Source organism: Lupinus angustifolius, chromosome LG01, assembly GCF_001865875.1.
Source record: "Lupinus angustifolius cultivar Tanjil chromosome LG01, LupAngTanjil_v1.0, whole genome shotgun sequence".
NCBI lineage: Eukaryota > Viridiplantae > Streptophyta > Magnoliopsida > Fabales > Fabaceae > Lupinus > Lupinus angustifolius.
In genome coordinates, this window is record NC_032009.1 from 20,669,818 (window position 1) to 20,696,124 (window position 26,307).

General features: G+C 30.1%; 2 protein-coding genes, 1 long non-coding RNA gene, 1 other non-coding gene and 1 pseudogene across 8 annotated transcripts; 3 read left to right on the plus strand and 2 right to left on the minus strand.

Annotated features, from left to right (window-relative positions):
- LOC109353546 (chlorophyll a-b binding protein 4, chloroplastic-like) lies at window positions 1,151-8,466 on the minus strand. 3 transcript variants are annotated; one of them, XM_019595880.1, is made up of 4 exons: window positions 8,309-8,463; window positions 2,645-2,749; window positions 1,518-1,933; window positions 1,151-1,419 (listed from the first exon to the last, which is right to left on the minus strand). In XM_019595880.1, the coding sequence occupies exons 1-4, from the start codon at window positions 8,416-8,418 to the stop codon at window positions 1,283-1,285; spliced, it is 768 nt and encodes a 255-aa protein (XP_019451425.1). In that variant the 5' UTR covers window positions 8,419-8,463; the 3' UTR covers window positions 1,151-1,282. The 3 variants fall into 3 exon arrangements, with proteins under 3 accessions (XP_019451425.1, XP_019451435.1, XP_019451416.1); XM_019595890.1 differs by lacking the exon at window positions 8,309-8,463 and having other exon boundaries at window positions 2,645-2,858; XM_019595871.1 differs by lacking the exons at window positions 1,151-1,419; window positions 1,518-1,933; window positions 2,645-2,749 and adding exons at window positions 7,298-7,525; window positions 7,614-8,029 and having other exon boundaries at window positions 8,201-8,466.
- On the minus strand, window positions 10,220-26,303 carry LOC109353582. Its single transcript, XR_002108469.1, has 3 exons — window positions 25,982-26,303; window positions 10,723-10,729; window positions 10,220-10,231 (listed from the first exon to the last, which is right to left on the minus strand). It is a non-coding gene; the product is annotated as an uncharacterized LOC109353582 (long non-coding RNA).
- On the plus strand, window positions 10,889-10,962 carry TRNAI-AAU. The gene has a single exon. It is a non-coding gene; the product is annotated as a tRNA-Ile (tRNA).
- LOC109353492 (NAC domain-containing protein 100-like) lies at window positions 14,259-16,469 on the plus strand. 3 transcript variants are annotated; one of them, XM_019595802.1, is made up of 4 exons: window positions 14,262-14,828; window positions 15,095-15,372; window positions 15,667-16,186; window positions 16,250-16,469. In XM_019595802.1, the coding sequence occupies exons 1-4, from the start codon at window positions 14,642-14,644 to the stop codon at window positions 16,273-16,275; spliced, it is 1,011 nt and encodes a 336-aa protein (XP_019451347.1). In that variant the 5' UTR covers window positions 14,262-14,641; the 3' UTR covers window positions 16,276-16,469. The 3 variants fall into 3 exon arrangements, with proteins under 3 accessions (XP_019451355.1, XP_019451347.1, XP_019451340.1); XM_019595810.1 differs by having other exon boundaries at window positions 14,259-14,896; window positions 15,080-15,372; window positions 15,667-16,469; XM_019595795.1 differs by having other exon boundaries at window positions 15,667-16,469.
- Window positions 21,153-25,601, plus strand: LOC109353572 (annotated as a pseudogene).

The following is a 26,307-nucleotide window of genomic DNA, read 5'->3' on the forward strand; positions in this document are numbered from 1 at the left end:
TTTCTCTTTCTACTACTACTACTTTTCCTCTACCTCTTCACATCTCATAAAAGGGTGTAAATGTGTAATTTCATATAAATCTTGGTAGATGAACAGTTGGATGAACAAGCATATAAATATTATGATTATACTTTTGGTAACGAAACCTTAATATAATCATTTCATCTTCCCTTGTGTAATTGTTTAATTTAAATTTAAAAACTATACACTTTCATCACATTCAATATTTGCATTAATCTATATATATTATTTAACATTTACTATTACTCAAAGAATTATTATATTTTTTACCCCATCAAACTTTTGTGATACTTTTACTACTGAATTTTAGTATCACGATTCAGATTCTTTGAATTTTAATTTTTATCTATTATAATTAAAATATCAAAATTCGAAATTGAAGTTTTTTATAACTTTTAAATATTTTTCAATAACAAAAAACTAATATAAAAGTTTGATTTCTCTATTTTCATTAAAAAACTAATTCGAAATTGCAAAAGTCATTTCATTTTCTACAACTTTTAAAATATCTATTTAAAAAAATCACATAGTATCTGGTTTCCTATTTTCATTAGAAAATTCAAATTTAAAATTGTCATTTATTTTCCTTATGTGTTTGAATACACAAATACACAGGTAATACATGCATTATTAACAATGCGAATATACAAGTAACATATGTATCTTAATTATGCAAATGTATGAGTAATATATTTTCTTAGCATTGTTAATAAACAACAAACATGTTTAGTTTTAATCATGCATATTCATGGGTCACGTGAATGTTATTAACAGTATGAATGTACATTTCCAAAAGTTTCTTTCTTGATTTCTGTATCTTTTTATTTTTGAATATTGTAATGTTACTATAAAAGGTGAGAGCATCGTCTCCTAGGTCGAGTTGCCACTATATATTTTAATTTGGTTTTCAAGGTTCCGTTTTATATGGTGTTTGTGATCATTTAAGTGTGCTGTTGCATTCTTCATACGATACTTGTCTATATTTTTTTTTATATTTCCTTTCATAAATATGAATGCAGGACTAAATATGAAAGTAATTTTATGTACTTTGGTACTCCAATGTAGTTGTATTTAACAAATTTTTTTGAAGTGAAATATAAAATTCTTAAGCAATGGACCTGTATCTAAATAATATAATCAAAACATCTTATTTCCTCAAATAGAGGTTGGCTATATGCAACCATGCTCAAATATCTAAAAACTTAGTTCATTAGGATCACAAGAAAACAACAGAAGCTTTCATGGTATTTGATTACAAGATTTAGTAAGCGCTCAGTTTTTGGACAATGCTGTTGTGCCATGGATCTGAGATATGCTGCAAGAGGTTTTCAAATGGTCCTTTCCCTGTTACGTTGTACTGAGTCACTAATCCCAAGAATGCCAACATTGCCACTCTCCCTATATACATAGACCAAAATAAACAAACAAGGTTACTTCATTATCAAAAATAACAACTTAGATGTAGCAGTGAGAATGATTAAGAAGCATGCATTTACCATTGGCAATTTCCTTCTCTTTAAGCTCCAGTGTTGGCTCCAAATTCAAAGGGTTAAAGACCCCACCAGGGTATCCAACCTCATTAGGGGCTAAACTGTATTGCTTAAAGATAGGGTCTTGGTTAACACTTCCAGGGTTCTTGATATCCTGCAATCTTCTGATCTCCACATAGTTGAATAAAAGGAACTCAATCACCAATAGTGTTGAGGATGATGCAAAGTATTGTTCTTTTCCAGCATCAAACCATTCAGGGATATTGAAAAGACCAAGTTTTGTTAAGATTTGAGGAAGCAACATTCCTGCAACACCTAACATGGCCCAACGTCCATTCACAAGTTCACCTTGAACAAACCATCTCAAGCTCTCTGGGTCCTCAGCCAAACCCAGAGGATCAAATCCATTGTCACCAGCAAGACTAATGTATTTTTAGCACAAAAACAAATATTAGACAAAATAATGAAAATGAATGGTAGATGATGCGGTGTCTGTCTGTATATAAATCTGACATTATATAGATTTTTCACTTTTTGTATGCGAGAAAAATATGTACGCACTGACAGTTATTGAGTTTTATTCACTGTCACTCATCATCTGCAATTGATATTTAATAATTTTTGACTTTTCAGAAAAAATAATCAAAATGAATGGTGGATGATGTGGTGTCTATGTATAAATTTTTACACTGACATTGTATAGATTTTCGACTATTTGAATAGAGAAAAATATATATACACTAAAAATGTAAGAGATTTTTACACTGTCATTGCATTATTCACCATTCATTTCTAATCATCGTTGACTTTAAATAAAAATAATACAAATGAATGATGGATGATGTACTAACTGTGTATAAATCTTTACAATGTCAAGTAACATATTTTATACTCCTTGGTATATACACATAAATGATTAATTTATGATAAAATCGTTTCTTTGGTGCATGTATCTAACTTTATCTAACCATTAAAAGACTTGGTTGATTTTTATGATTATTACAAAGTAAATAATCATAACCAAGTGGATTTTAAATTTCAATTTATATAATTTACGATAAAACATTATAACATCGATTGTTGTTCGATACATGTAGCCGACTTTATTAGGAAAATGTAAGTGTGTTACATACCTGCCAGTGAGGTAATCTGGGGAGTCCAACCCTGGCAACCACTCTGCTTTCCTGGCTTGAACCTTGAAGGAGGAGGTATATGAATGAGACCTCATTTGTGTAAAACTAACAGAAGAGCCATTGAGGAACCTTGACTTAGAAGCACATGGCCTGAAAATGGAGGCAGAAGCATGAGTAATGGCGGTGACCATGTTTTGTAGCAATCAAGAACTAGTGATTCTGATAAATGAAGATGAAAAATAGCTAGTTATATGCATGTGGCTAGTTTCTAAGTATTTTTCCTTGGGAGTTCATTGTGTGTTGTTGACCGTTGATTCACTTAGATCGGACGGTCTGCATGCATTTTGGGTTATCCATTTTAGTGCTTGTTATCCATAAAATCCATTTTTCAGATGGCTTGGGAAAGATTATGTGGGGTCACAATGTGCCATGTATCTTCTAAAGGATAAAATAAATCTACTAAAGTAGAATTTCACTCAATCAATGCTAGACACATGGTAGCATTTCATATATTTTATTTATACTATTCTTTGGATACTGAATGTTTAGTAGGGAATGAAATGGGATAAAAGAGAATGCAATAGAACAAAGTTATTGTTATACTATTGTTTATATGTTTTATGTTACAATAAAGTGAAATATAGGGGTGTGAAAATTACCCACAATCTATAAATGAATAACTCCAAATTTATAAAAAATCAAATTCATTTATTAGAGTTAATTGATTTAAATGAATAACTTTAGTAATAAATAAATTTGAATTCATCTATTATATGTAATGAATAATCATGAATATATGCATTTGGATGGTTATTCAATAATACAAAAAGCAAATATTTAAAAACTATGTTTTTTGCCTTTCAATCTCTTTCACTATATCAACTATCACTTTCCTAAAAAAAAATCTTAAATACGTAATATATATAAATATATGTTGAAAACTTAGATATACAACCTTAAACATCACATACCTATACAATATAGTGAAAAACTATTTGTTTTAAAAAGTTAAAAACACTTTTAAAAAAATAGTTTTTAAAAGTGTCTTTCTTAAAAATATGATTTAAAAAATGTTTTCTTTTCAAGTGCGTTTTTAGTTTTAATTAAAAAAATCAAATATTCATCCATTCAAATCCTTGGAAATTGAGTCATGAATTGATTGGAATTCATTCATTAAGTTTGGATATAAATAAATTGAATAATATATAATGTGATTTAAATGGATTCGTATAGATTTGTATCCATTCATCCATATCCATCCATTTGATACTTGTAGTCAAATGATATAAATAACAAATTAGTAAGGGGAGGAGAATGACTGGTTGAGGTAGAGAAAAATTGAGCTAGTTGGAAATATAATTTTATTCATCCATGTCTTGAACTCTTACTATCATCCTTTAAGGAAATCAGCTCTTTCAAGTTGAACACAATGGCAAGTGGAAGCAAAAATGCTTTTGATTTTATTTTTTATCCTATCTTTTTCTTAGCTTTGCTAGAAAATAACATGATTTGTAACAATAAGTTCTTGTTTTTTGTTTTGTTTTTAAGCATGAAAATGTCATTTTATTGTATAAATAAAAAGATAAAAGTGTTATAATATCTTATTTTTACTATTGTGTTTGATAGCACTTATGTTCACAACACAATTCAAATGACCAGGGCAATCTTAAAATAACCCCTCTCAATTGCTTTTACTATCTCACTTCTATAATATCTTACTATGCCAACTTTGTATTGAGTTAGTTGTTGGGAGACAAGTTTAGAGAGATCAAAATGTTAAAGTGGAGGGTTGCACCACCCACCTTCATTATTTTAGGCACCACCTTTGGCCATTCACACACACTTGATTTCTAAAATTTTATGCATGTGTGGGTCTCTAAGGGGGGATGAAGAATGGATATTGAGAAAATAAATGTTCATTTTAATTATAATACATAATTTGTAACTAGTATAATTAAAAGGAAAACAGGCATTATATCAAAAAATTCAAATCATTAAATATTTTACATGAGTTGTTTTTCCAATTCTTACTTCTATGAGAAATTGAGAATATGCTCAGACATAGGAATAATAATAAAATAAAACTCAATTCATTATTTAGCTCAACAAATTTGGTTTATGAATTAAATGAGTTGAATTTGAGTTTATTAAACAAACCAATTTACTTGAGTTTCATATAGTTTAAAGGTTGTATTTATATATATAATATTGTTCATTATTTTTTAAATGAATTAATTATTTGATTTGTAGAAATAAATCAATTCGAACTGAGCCGAACATATCATTAATTTTAATGGAGTCAAAATTGAGCTAAAAGAATAACTTGTTTCAAATTCGAGTCAAGTTTCGAGCTGAACAAATCTTTATCGAGTTGAACGAAGCTGAACTCTAATTTGACACAGTTTAGTTCGTTTCCAACCATACTCAAACCCAAAAGGATATAGTTGGATTTTGAGGAAAAAAGAAAAAAATAATTTCAAAACCATAAAATATACATGTCTTGGAAACCTTTTATTTCCTTTTGTTCTCCAAAACTCAGTAAATAGGACTAAGGGTAAGGGTATGCTTGTTGAAAAAGTGGAATGAAATTTTCCAACATATGGCTTGACATGTATAAAAAGAGAATAATTTGTACTTTGAACATTTATGTTTTAATTTGAAAGATGGATCCAAGGTAGGGTTCCGTATGGTGAAGGAGTGGAGTTAGGGATGGCAACGGGTACGGGCGGGCACGAGTAGTAGCTACCCGCTACCGTTTCAAAATAGAAGAGTAATACCCATACCCGCCCGTACCCGTACGGGTACCCGTGAGCGGGTATTTGCGGGTATTTCTAGGTACTCGCGGGTTTCTGTATTATAAATAATTTTTTAAATTTTTACTTAAATTGTGTTTTAAATAAGATGAAACTTAATTATTTTTGTACATTTTGATTGAATATTTGACAAAAATGCTAAATTTATTGGTGGTTTCCATTTGTGTGATTTTTTGATCTCATTTTTTAACAAAAAATATATTTTTTCTTTGTAAAACATGTGTGTTTTTACACATGTAATAATATTTGTAGGGTGTTTTACCACCAAACTCAGTAAAATATGTAAACAAAGTAAAAGGAAAAAATATACATAGTGTAATAAATGTTAGAATAATATATTTTTTATTTTAATTAAATATAATATATTAATAATATAAATAACGGGTACCGCAGGTACGGGTACCATAATACCCGTACCTGCCTGTATATACTATGAATATTTTTAAAAACTCACTTGCAGGTACCCGTTTCTAACCCGTATTGCTATCCTTAAGTGGAGTTGAGAAGTGTGAGAGTGGTGGTTGATATATTTATTTGTAATTAGTTAGTGGATATGGTTTGAGATTTGACTGGGTTTGTGGGCGTTGGATGGAATGAATAAACGGTGGAGATTTGATATGGATCATGGGTGTTGGATTTCTAGGATCGGTCCGCATTTGCTTTAACACAACTTTGTGTCACCTTACCTCCTAGTACGTCTGATTGACCAGAAAAATATTTAATAATTATCATTTTAACTTAAATAATTTTTTTCAATCAATCATAGTTGATAATACATAGAGTGATACAAAAAGTGATATCATAAATATAATCCCGAATATGAGTAGTGAGTTTGATATTTGGATAGATCTCATTTTCCACGTTCTTCAACTGCATTCTTAATCATCTCTCCATGGACCACAATTGATGACACCTCGTTTGAGACAATCACTTTAACCAATGGGCAATTGATTGGTTTGACGGGTTGGACTAGGATAGCTCAATTCATTGGTGTGACTTGTACGTTCAATTTAGTTTATGAGAATGGAGTATCTCCTTGCTAGGGGAAATAATTTCCTCTCTTTACACCAGTTAGGTAATGACACATGGTTATTTTTTACCTATTTTAAAAATAAATAAGAAAACAAAAAGTAAAATAATACAAATGTTTATTAATGAATGAATACGAGGAGATAATTTCTCTCCTCATATCAGGACCTACATTATTCTCTTCCAAATATTAGTTACTTAATTTAAATTTAAAAATGTGAAGTCCTACATTATTAGATATGCAAGAATGAGTGACTAAATTAAAAAGACTAAAACTAATGTTTTAGTATTTTAGCTCAAGACATGGTGTGACTTTCTTTTCTTCTCACAATCCGGTAATAATAGAATTCTCCATTAATTAGAGGCCGTACTTAAAATATGAAGAGGTTTTTAAGACATGTAGTAAGATGTTGGCTTAGGCTTGATGCAAAATTCCAAATCCTATTATATGTATTTAGTTGAAAGCCATTCTTAGAAAACATGTTATTAATCACTCACGTGGGTTGTTTTTAGCCAATGGAGATCTGCTATCTTAATTTTTATATTAAAAAGTAAGAAAATAAATTTTTTAAATTACTTGATAAAATGTAATTGTGTTGAAACATGCAAATGAATATTTGAAGATACATACACATATCTGGTAGACTTGTGTAATTAATTTAGTGACCCAAGTTTTAAATTTCAATTTTGGAGAGAATGAAAGTAATTTGTATTTAAAAAATCTTTAATCAGGTGAAATATATAATTCTTAAGCAATAGGCTGAATGTAAATAACAAAATTAAAAGATCTTACTGTAAAAGAGGTTGGGTATATGCAACCATACTCAAATATCTAAAAACTTTGTCCATTAGAATCAGAAGAAAAAAACAACAGAAGCTTTCATGATATTTGATTACAAGATTTAGTGACCGCTAAGGTTTTGGAAAATGTTGTTGTGTAATGGATCTGCAATAAAGTCCGAGACATTTTCAAATGGTCCCTTCCCTGTAACATTGTGCTGAGTCACATTTCCCAAGAATGCCAACATTGCCAATCTCCCTATATACATAAACAAACAATGTTACTTCATTATCAAAAACAATAGCTTATATGTAACAATGAGAATGATTAAGAAGCATGCATTTACCATTAGCAATTTCCTTCTCTTTAATCTCATATGTTGGTTCCAAATTCAAGGGGTTAAATACCCCACCAGGGTATCCAACCTCATTAGGGGGTAAGCTATATTGCTTAAAGATTGGGTCTTGGTTAACACTTCCAGGGTTTTTGATATCTTGCCATCTTCTGATCTCCACATAGTTGAACAAAAGAAACTCAACGGCCAAGAGTGTTGCAGATGATGCAAAGTATTGTTCTTTTCCAGCATCAAACCATTCAGGGATATTGAAAAGACCAAGTTTGGTTAAGATTTGAGGAAGCAACATTCCTGCAACACCTAACATAGCCCAACGTCCATTCACAAGCTCACCTTGAACAAACCAATTCAACCTTTGTGGCTCCTCAGCCAAACCCAAAGGATCAAATCCATTGTCACCGGGAAGACTAATATATATATATATATTACACAAAAACAAATATCACCAAGTTAATAATCATAACCAAATGGATTTTAAATTTCACATGATTTACGATAAAACATTATAACATCGACTGTTGTTCGATACATGTAGCCGACTTCTTTATCTAATGTATATATGTATGTTATATATATACCTGCCAGTGAGGTATTCTGGGGAGTCCAACCCTGGTAACCACTCAGCTTCCCTGGTTTGAACCTTTGAGGAGGAGGCATATGAACGAGTAGTTTTCTTTTGTGTAAAACTAACAGACACATTCCTGTTAAGTTTAGTAGAAGAGGCATTGAGGAACATTGGCTTAGAAACACATGGGCTCAAAATGGAGGCAAAAGCTTGTGTAGTGAAGGTTGCCATCTTTGGTAGTAATCACAAGAAGTAGTGATTGTGACAAATGAATATGAAAAATAGTTAGTTATATGAAATGTGCATCTGAATGGTTTCTAAAGTATTTTTCTTTGGGAGTTCCTTGTGTGTTGTTGACCGTTGATTCACTTAGATCGGATGGTCTGCATGCATTTTGGCTTATCCATTTTAGTGCTTGTTATCCATATTGCATATAATCCATTTCTTTATTGTTTGTTGGCTAGGGAAAGATTCTGTGGGGTCACAATGTGCCATGTATTTCAAAAGGATAAAATAAATCTACTCAATGGCTGAGCAATTAGATATACTATTTTTTCGGTTTTTAAAATAAAATATCGAAACACTAGATTTATTATTTGTGGAAAATGATTTTCTCTTACTCTCTCAAGATTATTCAAAAATAGTTACGTATATATAATTTGTCATTGATATGGATTTAGTTGATTAACCTTTAAGAAACTAATATTTGCGGTGTTAATAAATTCGGATTGGTCAATGACTCAGATAGATATTGAGTCAAAAAGTTATTGGTTGAATCATGTGTCAATGGTTGGAATAGTGTGTCGACCAATTTATTCGATTTTCATTAACAAATCTAAAAAATCAGTAATATTAGCTAAATTATTTAATAACTCTATTTTCAAATCTAAAAACATTATCCTAGCTAATTAAATAACTAATAAAAAATATTTCACTACTATAAAATGTCACAAATAAGTTGAAAACATCATCAAACAACATATATATTATTTTAATTTTAACAATAGTGCACATAAGTTTAAATTTAATTAACAAATGAAAGTTGTTATAACATAAGTTAACATGTGATAAATATAAATAAAATAAAATTATTTGATTTTTTCATATAAAAATGACATCGTTTTAATTGTTTTAAAAAATATATTTTTTGATTGGTCCAACCAGTTCAATCATTCGATTAACTGATTTTAGGTTTAAACCGACTGAACTTAAGTGAATTAATTTAATTTTGATGTAAAACTGATTAGATTCGAGCCGAGCTTAATAACACTATATTTGTATAAATTTAATATTTAGGGATTCATATTTTGATTAAAAATATAATATTTCAAAAGTTATTTTGTGATAAATTTCTCTAGAGTTTGAATAGACAAAATTATAATCTTTGGAGGATCTTATTAACTATCATATGAAATTTAGAAAATTAATGATGTAATTAAAATATTTGAGACTGCAATTACAATAATTAATTGGTTTTAGTTAACTATTCAATTGTTTTGTTATCTTTAAGAATGTATATTTTCTACTACCTAAATTGTGTCTCATATAATTTACAGATAACTAACAAGAAGTTGGAATAATAATGTAAGACAATGCTAAATCTTTATGATAATTAAAAGGTTAATGATTCAATTCTTATGAGCGACTATTGTTGGGAGGAGCCGTCACACACTCCAACATAGATTAGTCCTTACAAAAAAAAGTGATAAAATATATGTAGTATTTCAAAAAAAAATATAAGTTAGAAAGACATATACTCAATCGCAAAATACTTGGATAAAAGATTCATTAGAATTACTTCTTTATTTCATTTTATTAAATAGTATACAATTATAGTAGTCCAAAGTAGTCTAGATTTTCCTTAGTTCAAAGTAGTTGAATTGTTCATTCGTCGATTAAAATCAGTAATCATAATTATTTTTAAGTTTGGTTACGATTGCATCAGTATAAGCCACACTATCTAGTCTGGTCCTCATAATATTGATAGTATTTTTTTCTTCAATATAACAATATAACTAGTCTAGCATTTTCTTAATCATTATTCCTTCTCCAACTTTCTACTGGTTGATATATTATTAGGCCAATATTTAGTTATCATGAGAATTTAGCAAAACCTTATATCATTAGACCAATATCTTGTTGATTCCTAATATATTATGATCCCAATTATACTTATTCCGTGAAAAAAATTATTTAATAAATCTAAATAGATATTTCATATGAAAAACATCTGGCCACAACTAATATATGATATACCAACCAGAGGTTGATACTATTTTTATGTAAATAGTTTAAGGTTCAATATTCCTAATTTGCAATTATTATAAGGGGTTGATGACTAGTAAGAAACAAAGTTAGAGACTTTAAATTTTATTATTAGAGAAAGAAATATATAAAGACAACTAATAAAATCTTAATAATACAAAATATTAAATATTTAATTTTAATTGAAATTTAGTCATTACAAATAACACGAAAAAACAAAATATATTTATATCTAACATGTTATATATATATATAACTTTTTCTCTTAACTAAAACACTTCTTGGTTTGTCAATTTTAAATCGGTCAACGTGATTATATTTGGATCATGATCATTCTTTATTGCTCCATGACAAATGGATACTTAATAGTCACAATCTAATGCATTTTAAACGAAATATACGATTATATAATGTTATTTCGTATATATTAACAAATGGCCCATTAGCTCAGTTGGTTAGAGCGTCGTGCTAATAACGCGAAGGTTGCAGGTTCGAGACCTGCATGGGCCAAATATTATTTTTTTAATATCAATTGCATTATTAATTTTCACAAGAGTGCTTTAAAACATAAAGTTATTATCAAATAACAAGTCAACTCTACATCTTATATTATGTTAGTGAACAATGTACATTCGTTACTTTGGCATAGGATGATCCAATGACCACTATACCCCTTCATATATATGTTACCTATATAGTATGACCACTATTACCTTCATAATTATATTAGGGTTGTTAGTTGTTACCTATTATTCTAATGTTACCTAATAGAAACTACTCAAAAAGCTAGCACAACTTGGATAAAAAAATTATTAAATAAAAAACTTAGGCTTCTTTAATCCATAGGTGACATGATTTGGCTAATAATTAATTGATTAATTTCAAAGGATGAGGACCATTGAACCGAAGCTCCACCATCTTCTGTGTGCATTTTTGTTTTAGTGAAGGTACAAAAGTAGAGTGTGAAACTAAGTATATAAAAAATTCAAATAAAATATATTCTCATATCAGCAAATAACTTATTTTCTATCGCAATAAAAATATAATATGTGTATTATTTTGTACTAGAAATATTTTTATAGAAAAAAATAAAATAAGACACCGATCATAATTTTAGTAGCCGAAAAAAATCATTAGTTCATGTGTCTAACTACCCAAGCCTTTAAACCAATCAATATAGAGGAGGAGAGCAAACTGCATTTTTCTATTCCCATTATTAGCTTGGTTGTTAAATGAAAAGTAATTCTCTTTGTCTTTTTTCTGTGGGGAACTTATTATAATTCTCCAACATTCACATTTGTGTCACATATTTTCAATGCCTAAAAGTCTTTGTTTTCGTCATACTATATTAACTGGAAATCTATAACAAACGTGGTCCACCAAACACAATAAAACCATCATCATAATTTTCTTCTGCACTATTTTTTGTTGGATCGACCTTCATTTTTATGGGATGTGAAGAGCTAAAATGAGATACCATATCTTGAATTGAAACTTTAAGTTAATGGTTTTATAGGTTTATATAACTTATAAACTTTTATGTTCATTTGTATTTTTAATCGGATGAAAATATAAAATAAGACGTAAATGATGACATATGATCTCCATTCAAATAAATGGAATTGAATACTCATATTTTTTATTTGATCCAAAAGTTAGAGATTTGGTTTTTCTTAAAGTTTTAGATTCAATTTAATCCTAAGTTACTTGTAGTTTATTGTAATTTCCCACTAACTTGGCTATGAAACCAAAAAATATTGTTGGTCCCTACCATTATGTTAATGTTAGTATTTTGATATTCCTAATAGTGACATAATCAAATTCCCATCCTTACTCCCCAAAGTTAGGCATGCCAATGAGAAATGGTCAACAATTAGTTCAGTGTTTCAGATGAATACATATATAATAAGAGTATAATATATATATTGCGTATAAAAATTTATATATATTATATACATTATTTATCATTTATTTATATTATTTTTATTTAAGAGACAATACTGATTAAAAATGAAAGATAAATGATATATTGACTATATAAAAAACTATTACATTATTAGTGCGTACATTTTTCTCATATAAATATATAATAATATCCTTTATTTTTTATTTGCTGCCACTTTGGAACAATGACACTGTTCCACATGGTCGTGTCTTTCGTTTCCTCATGTCGGAACAGCTGAAACAGACCCCACTTCCTCACCTCAAATTCTCCTCTTTTAAATCAAATATACTCAAAAATTAAGCAAAATGTAACTAATGCCTCTAGATGAGTATAATAAATAAGATTTTATTTTTCATAAGTGATCACAGAGTTTACATGGATGTATCAACACCAAAAAAGTAGAGAATGTCTGGCCAGTATTGCTCCTCTTGTTATAGGAGAGATCAATACATAGTACATAGTTCAGATTATAACACGTAGTAAAAATAAATTTTCAATGGTTCAGATTTTAATTTATTTTTAAATTAAATAATTTAAACAAATTCATCTTCTTACATTCTCAATACCGGTGAATTCTTTTAACGAATGTTTGATATGTGTTTTATTTTTTTCTTACTTCAACAAATTTTCATTTTAAAATATATTATGAAATATAAAAAAACAAAATACTTGTTACACACTATGTGAATTTAAGGAAATAAGTTATCTCTTGTTATAAGATAAATTACTTTATTCTCATCATTATATTATCACAACAAAATATGAGCTAGACTATGGGGAATACTTAGGTATAAATATATAGAAAAACAAAAAAAACACTTTTATATCCTTAACTTATACTGATAGTATATTTTTATCTTTAAAAATACACTAAAAATTTCATCGTCCTCCTCAATAATGTAGAGTAGTCTTACTCAAAAAAAATATGGTTTGTGCAGCTGAGTGACCTAGACTTGATGTTACTCACAAAGTAATTGATCCGTGTAATAGTAGTCATGTAAATATAGGATTTATTTTTTCCTGAATATTTAATAGAATCTAAATGGGTGTATGAGTAGACCAAAAAAAGTAGAGTTTGCTTATTTGTGCAGCCCAAACTTATCAAAAATATCTGATGCCTCTAAAGGAGTATATACATAGATAATATGTATTTTTCATGTCTAATCAATAGAGTCTACATGGTTGCATTGATGCAAAAACAAAGGTTGAGTTTATATGGTTTTGTAGCCCTGACTTTTAAATTATTCACAAAGTAACTTATGCCTCTAACGTGATACATGTACTCATGTAGATAAGCATGATTTTTCACGAGTATTTAATGTACTTTACATGGTTGTATCAACACAAAAAAGGTAAAGTCCGTGGGACTGATTTTGTAGCCCGAACATTTTCTTATGATTTGTTTGAGAGTTGGATTTTCGAGAGGAAGGAACGGAAAATGAAAACTTGAGAGTTATCTCACAAATGTATTTCACGGCTCATAAACTTTTCTTTCTTCATTCTCCTCCAAAATCCGACTTCTCATCACTATTAAATTGAGATTAAAAATTGATAGTAATTTAACAAAGTTATTACCTTAAGATATATTGATTATTCTAAGTGTGAAGGAAAAATCTCACATTTGTAAAACTATATAAATTAAAAATATATAAGTAGATAAATCATAGATATAACACAAGATTTTCTGTCAACATGTACCGTCAAACTCAATTATATATTGCTTTCACTTACTACATCGATAAATGATATAATAATGAATGAATATCTCCCATGATCATAACTATATGCATTGTATTGGGGCAAAGTGTGGTGAGGGAGAACAATTAGGCTAAGAGGATAAAACTATGATCACATAAAAGTTGAAGAGGTGAGTTTAGGGTATAAACAACCAATGAAGTTACCTTACATTCCACGTTTCTTTCACCCCCAAACACCACTATTTAGGGGCTCCTTTTTTCTCCCTTTGTTCTTCTTCCTCTCATATATTCACACTTTCAATCTTAATCCTCTCAGTTTCAGTTCCATGTCATCATCATCTGAGATCTTTATCCCTATCCTTTCTTTTCATTTTCCCACTTTTTTTGTGGATTTGTTTCTTCTCTTTTCCACCTAAGTAACAACCCCTTCTCTATATAAACATCTTCTGTATCCAAATTCAGTCCAAAAAACAAGAAAAAAGAAACTTTTAGGTTCAAAAGGTTTTAGAATTCTTAGCTTCTATATCAAAGTTCCATCAGCAAAGAAATGGAAAAGTTTTCAGGTATTTATAAGGAAGAGAATAAGATGGATTTGCCTCCTGGATTTCGGTTTCACCCTACTGATGAAGAGCTTATAAGTCAATACCTTTATAAGAAGGTTACTGATACAAAATTCATTGCAAGGGCTATTGGAGAAGTGGACCTGAATAAGTGTGAGCCATGGGATTTGCCATGTAAGTCTATTGCTCATGCAAACTTTGTTGTTTTCTTTTCTTCTATTTCTGATCTCTATACGATTAAGGTGTCTCTGTTATGAGTCTCACGTTAAGTAGAATAGTAAACTCAATATGATACTTAAGTCACGAGGCTCTCCTACTTAATAGACTAGTCTTTTGAGTTGGACTATTTTCATGGACTTAAGTCCTGAGACTAATTCATTTGATATTGAGTATATATGTTTTCCTTTTATGGTGTTATGAAATGGGAATTTTGTGTGCAGGGAAAGCTAAGATGGGAGAAAAGGAATGGTACTTTTTCTGTGTGAAGGATAGGAAATACCCAACTGGGTTGAGAACTAATAGAGCCACTGAACAAGGGTATTGGAAGGCTACAGGGAAAGATAAGGAGATTTTCAAAGGAAAATCATTGGTTGGGATGAAGAAAACTCTGGTTTTCTATAAAGGAAGAGCACCAAAAGGAGAGAAAAGTAACTGGGTCATGCATGAATATAGACTTGAGGGAAAATTTACTGCTAATTATCTCCTAGAAACTGCAAAGGTAATAGTAGTTAGATTAAATTCTCATTCCTTATATTTTTCAAAAACTGAAAATATCTAAAATGGTTGCCAAAAATTTTAAATATGGTCAAATTAGTCTTTTTAGCATGTTTTACAATATTTGGTAGAGACTAATTTGACACACATTTGTAATTTTTGGGATCATTTTAAGTTTTTTCTGAATGACTAAACTAGTAAGTCGAAAAATATGAGGGAATAAAATGAGTACTTCACACTTTTTCTCTGATCTCACACTTATGGTGACTGATTTTGATGTTTTTTTCTTCATTTTCAGAATGAGTGGGTTATTTGTAGGGTTTTTGATAAGAGTTTAGTTGCCAAGAAAATTCATATTTCTGGGATAATGAAGTTGGACTCTTATGGAAATGAATTTGATTCTTATGTTCTATCACCAAAACCAATGAATGATTCTGTTTACGTGCCCTGCTTCTCCAATCCTATTGATAATGTTCAAAGAAACAACAACAACAACAACGAAGTTGGGATTTTTGATCCCTTCACCAACACCACTTATGGGGTTTTATCAAATCCATTACAATTTTCTTCTCTAAAAGTGCCACCATCTACAGTCACTGCCTCATTCTACACCTCTACCCAAGGTTTTCATCAAGTTCCAGCAAATTTACCATTACATGGTTCTGTTTACAACATGCAGGACCATACTATGATGAGAAACTTATATAACAACAACAACAACAACAATGGTTTCAAGAGTGATGGAGAAATGGTTAGTGTCTCACAGGAAACATGTCTCACCACTGATATGAATGCTGAAACCTCTTCTGTTCTGTCTAGTTTTGATATGTGTAGGTTACCCTTTCACAATCAGCACTATTCTCCTGCTCCTGCACCAATGGATCTTGATGGTTTATGGAATTACTAAACTCATAAAATTTGACATGATTGAATAGCCTCAATTTCTAAGTTATTATTGTCTAGGGTTAAATGATGGTGTTATCTTTGTGTATATATTTTTATTAATATTTAATTGAAGATGTTATTTGTGTAAGAAATATTGTGGAAGTTAATGTGTTTTTTTGTCATTTGATATTTGATACTATAGGATGCATTATTATATTTGAGTCAATAGGTACCGTATCTTGTTGATGTTGTTTTTCTGGATTTTATGATATACTACAGTCCAGCTAATACTACCATGACCTTGATTCTGTAATATTTGATTTACATATTCAATTCAGATTGTGGGGACTATACAGTTATATAGCATTAGGATGAGCAACACTCAACCTTACCCGCTCAAGTGATATGATTCATTTATGATTAGATCTAAATATGGTTGTGTTTTATCGAGCATAAGGTCAGATTCAGGTTCAAAAATTAGACGCAGTCAATATTTAGGATAGGGTAGAGACCAAACATGACTCGACCTCGACTCATCCATGGTCACTCACTCATTATGTTTGTTGTATATGTGTTTATTCAAATGTGTATAGAGTAATGATACATTTTTTATTAAAAATATATGAATTCTCTAATTTTATATATACTTGATTAATACAATATATATCAATTTATATCTTAAATTTCATATTTATAATAATAAATAATACTGAAAACTTTTATCTAAAATGAGTATGTATTATATCTCATGAGGTCCTAGTCGGATCCAAGTTTAAAGACTGTCCCAATCGATATTTATGGTCAAGTCTAGGTTTAAGAAAATCACTCGACCAACGTTTAGGGCTAAATAAGGACAAACATTAACCCGACCCAACCCAGCCCAAGCTCACAATAGCATTCACAATCACTCAATTCTCTCCTTCTCACACGTGCATACTATGCTATACAAATCAATACTTTCAACATTTTATCTCCTTTCTCTTTCAGTTTACATGTGTCTGCATGAATGAAAAGACAGCGTGATTCATGAGTCAAAACAAATTGGTTCACATTTTTACATAAAAATTATGAGGATATCCCTCTATTATCTGATTTATCTCTTTCATAGTGTGTTGCATTATAGATTATTAATCTTCACTCTTCAGTCAAAATGATACAGAGTCCTATTCCATTAACAAACAGCTACTACTAGTAAATAATTTTGTTGTCACAAAGTCAAAATATGACAACAACTAAGTGCAACACAGTATACACCATCAAGATGTTGAATATGACATCTAATAAAATATACTAACAAACATTATTTATCTCATTTTCTTTCCCGAATAAATCATAATATTAATTTTTGTTTTTAAATTTTCTCGTTTATTTATATGACAATATGTTATTGGTCCAAGATAAATAATAAGATATTTGTGGAGACAAATAATCTCTTTCTAAAATACAACATGTAGGAATGTAGGATCATTTGCAACTCCAATTAAACAAAAAAATCAAAGTATTGAAATAAAAACCAAAAGAATATGGCCTCATTTATTTCAATTAAATTTAGGTTGAATTTTCCCATAAAAAATCTAGGTTGATTTTTTTTAAAATTATTTTTGTATCCACATGCAATAAATCAAATTTCTATTATAAAATCGAGTATATGACAGAGGATATATAGAAACTCACTCCAATAAAATCATAATTTATTTTTTTATCAATAAATGTTAGTATCTTAAATTTATTATGGTCGAGACTCAAATTTACGAACTCAATCATTTCATTCCTTAAACTTTACCACTTTAACTATTAGACTACTTATCATTAATTCAGTAACATATTTGCTTTTGTGAGATTTGTGATCATTTATTGTCTCATTCATTTAGTCATTTGAATTTGTCAAATCATTCATTTCCCATTTCATGTATGTATTCCATTTTGATGCTGTAATAATGGCATGATATGAGAAGTCTCATTGGTCCTCTTTTTTCTTATTTTGCCCAAAAATATAATATACGTATCTCTTTGTTCCATGTGGTGTTTATATTTATAGCACATGATAAATCCTCTCCAAAGCCACCATTTTGAATCTTGCACGGCACAATCCTTAACTATATGCGATTTTTCTTGTAATATTTTTTAGCCTAACTCATTTTGTACTACTAAAAGTATTTCATCATATTTTTTTGATAAGAAACTAATCCTCTTCAGAATTCGTATTACCATTTCTGACAAGTGTTACTTCCGAGAATCGATATAACACTCACTTCTTTGATGGCACATAAATATATTATAATAACCTATGTGCTTTATTTTCTTCGCGATATAATGCTTCCAATCCAAAGCGACCTTCGTTCCTAAAAAAATTATGTCCCCTCTTTTGGGGTATTTATTTCATGGGTTATCCTAATCAAAGAATGATGATAAATAGTTAAAAAATAATAAAAATATATTGGTAAATTGAGTTTGTTATCTTTTAAAATCTTAAATATTTAGTTTTACTATCTAGAGATGTTTCTTTATCTTTTATACTCCCTTTTATGAAAATCCTTATCTTATTTAGAAAATTTATACTATGGAAATATGATAGAAATGGATAACTTTTATGGATTTATTATTACAAGTTTTGGAACTATATCCTTTTTTATCGTTGTAATTAAGGTATAAGTTTAAAAATTCCAACTACATTTTCATCATCTCACATTAGTGGTCTATGGAGTAGGGACTATGAAGTATTGAAATGTAGAGGAAATTAATCAAGCACGTGCCCTTTTGTGCACATGGGAGGCTCTTTGAAAGTAACATATTGTATTGAATGCATTCTAAATCTCAATTAATCAAAATTTAAAAGGGTAATTAAATATTTATAATAGTTTTAAAATATGTGTTCAAGATTTGTTTATTTAAAGGTGAACAAGACTTGACTCTACTTATTTTTGATGAATATGATGCAGTCTAGATATAATCGAGTTTTATCAGGTTTAGGAACAAATTCGAGTTCAAAATTAGAATCAGAAAATATTTATGGTTGGGTAGGGGATAAGCATGACTCAACTCGATCTATAATACATTCATCATATTTGTATGTATGTCTATTCAATTGTGTACTAAGTAATGATATTTATTTGGTCAATGTATCATTAATTCTCTAATTTTTTATTATATATATGATTAACAATATATACACATATGTCATTTCATATATAAGATTATGTATCCATAATATAAGAAAGATTAAGAATGAGAATAATTTATCTAAATAAGGTATGCATTGGAGTTATATTAAATATAGATAATAATAAGTCATATTGAATAATTTATTTAAACATAATATATTTAAATTGAACTAGAATCAAGTTTAAAGGTTGACTTTGTCAACATTTGGAGTTGAGTTAATTTGAATTTGGAGTCGATAAAAAATAATATTTAATATAAGTTTTAGTAATATCATAATTCATTGTCATATTTTTCTATTACATAAATTATAATATTATCTATACTTAATAAAAAATAATATAACTCTCACTATTTATTGAATTTATATATTACATTCTATATCAGAAAAATACAAAATATGGATGACCTGCACACGCTAGTATAATATAGACATAAATATAGATAGTATAGATATATACATAGTTAAGGAATATGTAATTTGATGAGTGAACTATGAGTTAAATTACTATAACTTTATGCATAAGATCTCTACTCGGTTTATGTGATATTAATATCATGGAGTCATGGTTCGTTTTACTGCACAAACTTCATAAAATCAAGGACCAGTACTAACTTATTAGTAGTCATTATATACCCAAAAACTTATTAATAGTGGGCTTCAAAAAATCAACGATTATATTGTAGGTTAGAAATTTGTGGAACTAATCAGATTTCATTTGTTCAATGTCCCTTAATTACTCTTTCACTACTCCAAACATATTTAAAAAAATCCATATCCCTTAATTGCTCTTTTTGTGTGGAAAATAAAACATCAGCATAAAGGTATAATTGGAACTTTATAGCTTACAAGGTCACTAGGGTTAAACACATAAGATTTATCACATAATTTTGTAATCTTTTTTCAGAAGACTTTAGGATCTACATAAAAAGTGTACATCACAGATCAAAGGTTCAACAAATGGAAAATGAAACAAAAAAAAACAGTTAAAAATAATAATTTCATTTTATTATTGAGTTTATTTTATTATTTATGAGTAAAACAGAGAGTAAATACTTATTTCATTTCCCTATATTTTTCAACTATATTAATTTGTTCCCACAAAAATTGAAAAAACACAAAATAGTCCCAAAAAATTAAAAATACCCAAAATAATCTCAATTTTTTAAATGTGAATCAAATTAGTTCAATTTTTGAGAAAACAAATTGATAATATCGAAAAAATATGAGTGATTAAAATAAGTATCTACTAGAATATGAAATTACTTACACAAAAATTAAAAAAATTAAAACTCCCAATTGGGTGGAGATAATAAATTGAAATGAGTCCTTCTATTTGATCCCTCCTAAGTTATTATCAAACACTTAACAAAATACGATGGACGTTGGTTCAAGTAGTACATAGTTAATTCTCCACAAAGTCTTGTGTATGGAAAAAATGTGCGTTGGAAGAGTTAACCCATATAGTCCCAGCTTGAATAGTATTGCCTCCGGTGCAAAAATATAAGTGCGAAACCAAAAAAACACTAACAAAATAAATTATATGTCGAACATTTTTTTGATCAGATGAACAAAATAACTTAAACATTTTACCAAGTTTGTTTGTAATATTTCTTCTACAATGTTTAGATGAACAAGTTTAACGATCTTCATTATCCATTTTTCATCTCATATATCTCAATTTCTCCTATATATATTGGTTTTTATTTTTCTCATAACATCACATAATTCACATCACACACCATATAGTGTGAAAAAATAGAGAAGCTAAAGTTGAAGATGGCTGCAACTTCTTTGTGTTCATCAACCCTTCAATCCCAATTCAATGTTCTCAACAACCACCTTCTCAAAATTTATACTTTCCAACCCCAAAAACTCACTTTCTCCAGGTATTATTCCTTCAACAATATATATATATATATATATGTAGGTATGTGTGTATATATATGTATGTGTGTGTATAATATATATATATATATATGTATGTGTGTGTATATATATATATATTACTGTTCAAATGTGTTGGATTGCAATTACACAATAACCCTATGAATGTGAATATTACTGCCATGATGCATTTTCAGCTTCTCATCCTGGTCTGAATGCATTTAATGTTATCTTAATATCTTCATTTGATTTGATAGAACAGTGTTTAGTAAGTTAGAACTTTTTATGCTGTTGCACTACTCATATGGTTTCGTTACTTTGGATACTATAAAGAGTTAAAGACATTATGCCCTTAGGACTTCTCTCATATGGTATAGTCTAGCTACTTTGAAGGGATAATGCACTTTGCTTTAACATCCTTTTGTTACTTGCTATTTTGTGAGTTCAGGAGGAAGATCTCAACCACGGTGAAGGCTTCGTCTCGTGTTGACAAGTTTTCAAAAAGCGATATCATTGTTTCTCCATCTATTCTTTCTGCTAACTTTTCAAAATTGGGAGAGCAGGTTCAATATATTTAGATTCTGTAATCAGTATCCCATTTTTTTGGTTACATTGGTCTAAATTGTTTATAATGTATAATATATTCATAATCATCTCAACTTTTCTAACTGCTACTAAATCCTTCATAGTGTTAGCAACTCACTAACGGCATGCTTTCTGATTGTCAACAATCATGATTGTTGGAATTTGTGTCTTATAATGTGCAGGTGAAAGCAGTGGAGTTGGCAGGTTGTGATTGGATTCATGTTGATGTAATGGATGGTCGCTTCGTCCCGAACATTACGATTGGGCCTCTTGTGGTTGATGCATTACGACCTGTGACAGATCTTCCTTTGGATGTGCACCTGGTATTCATCTTTATGCATATGTTAACTTAATTTGATATTGAATGATAAGTATTTTCTTCTGACTCTTGTTAAAGCACCACAGATGATCATAGAACCTGAACGTTGGGTGCCAGATTTTATCGAGGCAGGGGCTGACATAGTCAGTGTTCACGCTGAGCAATCGTCCACCATCCATTTGCATCGTGCAGTTAATCAAGTAAGGTTTCCCTCATGATCCATCTTCTAACATTTGACCAGTTACAGAAAATTGATACTAAGGGGATTGAATGATTAACACTCATCATGTTTTGTAACATTAGAGGTGCCAAATATATATTTATGCCACTATATATATAGCTATAACACACAATTTCAGAAACCTGTTGTTGAGGACACAGTAATCTTCATATCAATGCATGAGATGGAAGTCTATGGTTTAATCTTCATATTACTACATTGACATCTATACTTCATGACGTCGATGGAGAGTTAATAAAAGCAGTCCGAGGGATGGATCGTGTCAATTAAGTGTCTAAATAAATAAGTCGAGTTCAGCAGTGAGCAGAGCAGCCCCATTCTAACTCACAAGATTTCCTTCATCTGAAGTTATGTTTGCACCACAGCATGAAATTTGAAGCCTTACTACTGAGTAAATCTGTTTTAGAGATGGATCCTTTTCTCAGAACTATGGATTGTCATATGCTGTTTGGGCAATAATGTTTAGAAACAGTCATCTAAGGCACTAAAAAAGGGCGACCCAGTGCACGAGGCTCCCACGGAGAGACTGTTTCCAGGATTTGAACCCATGATCTCGTGGTCACTAGGCAGCAACCATGCCGTTGCGCCAATCTCAGGATACCAAAAATTATACCTTGAGTCGCTTATCCTTGGAAACATGCTTTTGACTTCTGTTTCAGTTTTCCACTTTAATATAGCTTTATCTGACCCTCATATTCTCATGATTTAGGTGAAAAGCCTGGGAGCTAAAGCAGGAGTTGTCCTAAACCCTGGTACTCCCCTAAGTGCAATAGAATATGTCCTTGATAGTGAGCCCTTTCTCTCCCTATTCCTCTTATTATCTTATCCTCTATTTTTTTCATTATATAATCAGAACATCAATGGTATTATTTATGATTGTGGTTCCACATTTGCTTTATATGATTTAATAAAGCATTAGCGATGAACCAATACCAGCCTTGACTATGGACTTGGTTTAGAACAATAATAAGGTGATCAAAGCTGTCAGTAAACTAAGAATTCCATTATTGAACATTTGAACAGATCAATGTGCTAAATATTTAGTTTTCTTGCATAGAAGAGTATAATTCGAGTTTCGGTAGACATGATAAGAAATCTTGTTTCTGCCTACTGACAATACTTGTAAAAGGAAAAGGTATACACTTTATACACAGGAGACAAATGTTTACTCAGCAATTCTATGATCAACACAGGACATATTAGTTCAGTAATTAAGGTTGTTACAAACATAAAGTTGAGTTTCAAATTTAGATTTCACAGAAACCATTTTAGTTGTGTGGCAAGTTATAATTGGTTTTTGGTTGTTTAAAGAATGATACTCAGCTTTCCTGTTTTCATATGACTCCATTGAACATTCCACTTCACATCTGATTTTTGTCTAATCTTTGAAGTAGTTTAAATGTTTATTCCACTATTGCATGATATATTTCTACTCTATTTTCTAATTAGATTCCAGTGATTTCAGGAAAATTTTGAAGGTGACAGTTGATGAAATTCAAGGAGCTTATTTCTTGGTTTAAAACTTAGGGACTAAAGTAAATTATCAATGCATAGCAGTGTAGAACTTATTTTTATTTATTCATTTTAACTACTCCTGAGAATTTCATGGACATTTCTCTCATTAATGAAGTAAAAAAGAGCAAAACAGCTTCTTTCGGGATGTACTGACGTCTATCGAATTACAATTTTTTAAGTCGTCTTGATAGTTAGAAAATTGAAGTTGATAATCTTGTTATTGTTTTTGGCAGTGGTTGATTTGGTTTTAATTATGTCTGTAAACCCTGGCTTTGGTGGCCAGAGTTTTATTGAGAGCCAAGTCAAGAAAATTTCTGATTTGAAAAGACTGTGCATGGAGAAGGTATCATGAAGTCACTATATATAATTTTCCCCAATTTTATGTCTTGAATAAACTCTAAATGCCCTCTCTCTCCAGGGAGTGAATCCATGGATTGAAGTGGATGGTGGAGTTGGTCCAGAAAATGCTTACAAGGTGCCTATGCATAATTATATTTGTCTTCCATCCATCTATAATTTAGAATGATCAATAACAAGTATTCTTCCGAGCGGATAGCCGCAACATTAAAAATTGGTAAACAGCTCGATGTGGCATGTTTAAGAGTTCTAATATAGTATACTTCGGCATAGTGTTCCATTTTCTTTTGCGACGGGGAAGAGCATACTGGTTTATTGTATTGGAATGCTTTTTACAAGCCATACGATTCGTTTGAGTTGCAAGACGCACTTTTTAGTATAATCGTTTTTGGCAGGTGATTGAGGCTGGAGCTAATGCTTTGGTTGCTGGTTCTGCTGTGTTTGGAGCTAAAGATTATGCTGAAGGTAACCCCTCTTCCAGATAAAAAAAGAATAGTTTGATTTGATATATTGAGATGCATGTAAATACAAATGTGATGTTGATGATTGCCGTTGTTTTAACTTACTTGTAGCCATAAGAGGAATTAAAACCAGCAAAAGACCCTAACCAGTTGCTGTATGAAATGTCTCCATGGTATCCTATTCATTTTATACTCCAATGTAAGCTGTACATTCCTCTCCCATAAAAGCTTTCTCCATTCAATGTTGTAATATCATTTTTCTGATCGGCTAGTCAAACATCGAAACGGACTGCCAGTGTAAGAAATTATCAAGTAAAATAATCGCAGACATTGCTTATTAGCCTGTTTCAATGTGTAAATTATCATACACTGTTGTACTCATGACTCGTTATTCGCATTTATCTGACTGATGAATACTCAATACTATTAGAATTTAGACTTTTGCTCATGTGAAAATTGCTCAGTCGAAAAAAGAAAACGTAGAAGGTAATTGTCCTCGCCATGATCTCGAGCTTATTCTCATAACTGTTTTACTCTGTTTGAACTTGGCAGACAATATTCATGAGCAAGCAGGCCTTTAAGGCATCATTAAGGTGCATGTGATGCTGTCACTGCTGTCAATTGCTCCTGTCTGGAATTATGCATAAGAAATGAGTCCAAGGCTGCTTGCGGTTGCATTGCGTAGTGCCGTAGTTTATGTATCTCTTGGAGTTTCGGAACCAGTTCAATTCAAGATAAAGCTTTAAACTCTATCAGCTTGTAACTTGTCAATTTTCATCCCAATATAGGAAATCAATTGTACTACTCTTAGAAAACAATGTTCCAAAAAACCAGCTAAAATCATTGTGTTTGTTCAGATTTGGTTGTTTCATTACCCATGTCTATATGGACCCCTTGAAAGATGAATTTTAATCAATTTAAGGTATATTTAGAGTGCAAGTATGTAAATGATTTTCACATTATTGAAATGAATGCCAAATTATTGGTGTAGAGGAATGTGGAAAAGAATTCTCACTGCTCTATTTCCAAGTTTTTCTAATACAACTCATTGTGGAGTATGGGTCATACATATAGTTGGTGGCACATTGTTTGGATTACTCTAAAATATCAGAACATAACTTATGACCAGAGACCTTGTTATATAAAACCAAAAGTTGTTATCCTCTTAAGGTATCTTGAGTTCCAATATCTGAAGAGATACACTAAATTATACATTAAACTAAATAATTACATCACAAATTACAAAGTAGTACAAAATACCAATGGTGAATAATTGTACAAATGCCCCTTCCAACTTCATGGTAATCATAGTCTGCAGGCAAATAAACTAATATACATATATATATATATATATATATATGCTGACATTGAACTAGCTACACACCTTGTCTGCAGACAGGACATGAATCATTCTTGACAAGCCATTTGTCCACACATTTCAAATGGAATGTATGGTGACATCGAGGTAATCTTCTTGCAGTTTCTCCAACTTCAATATCCTGTTAATTTCACTTATCAATGTTACCACT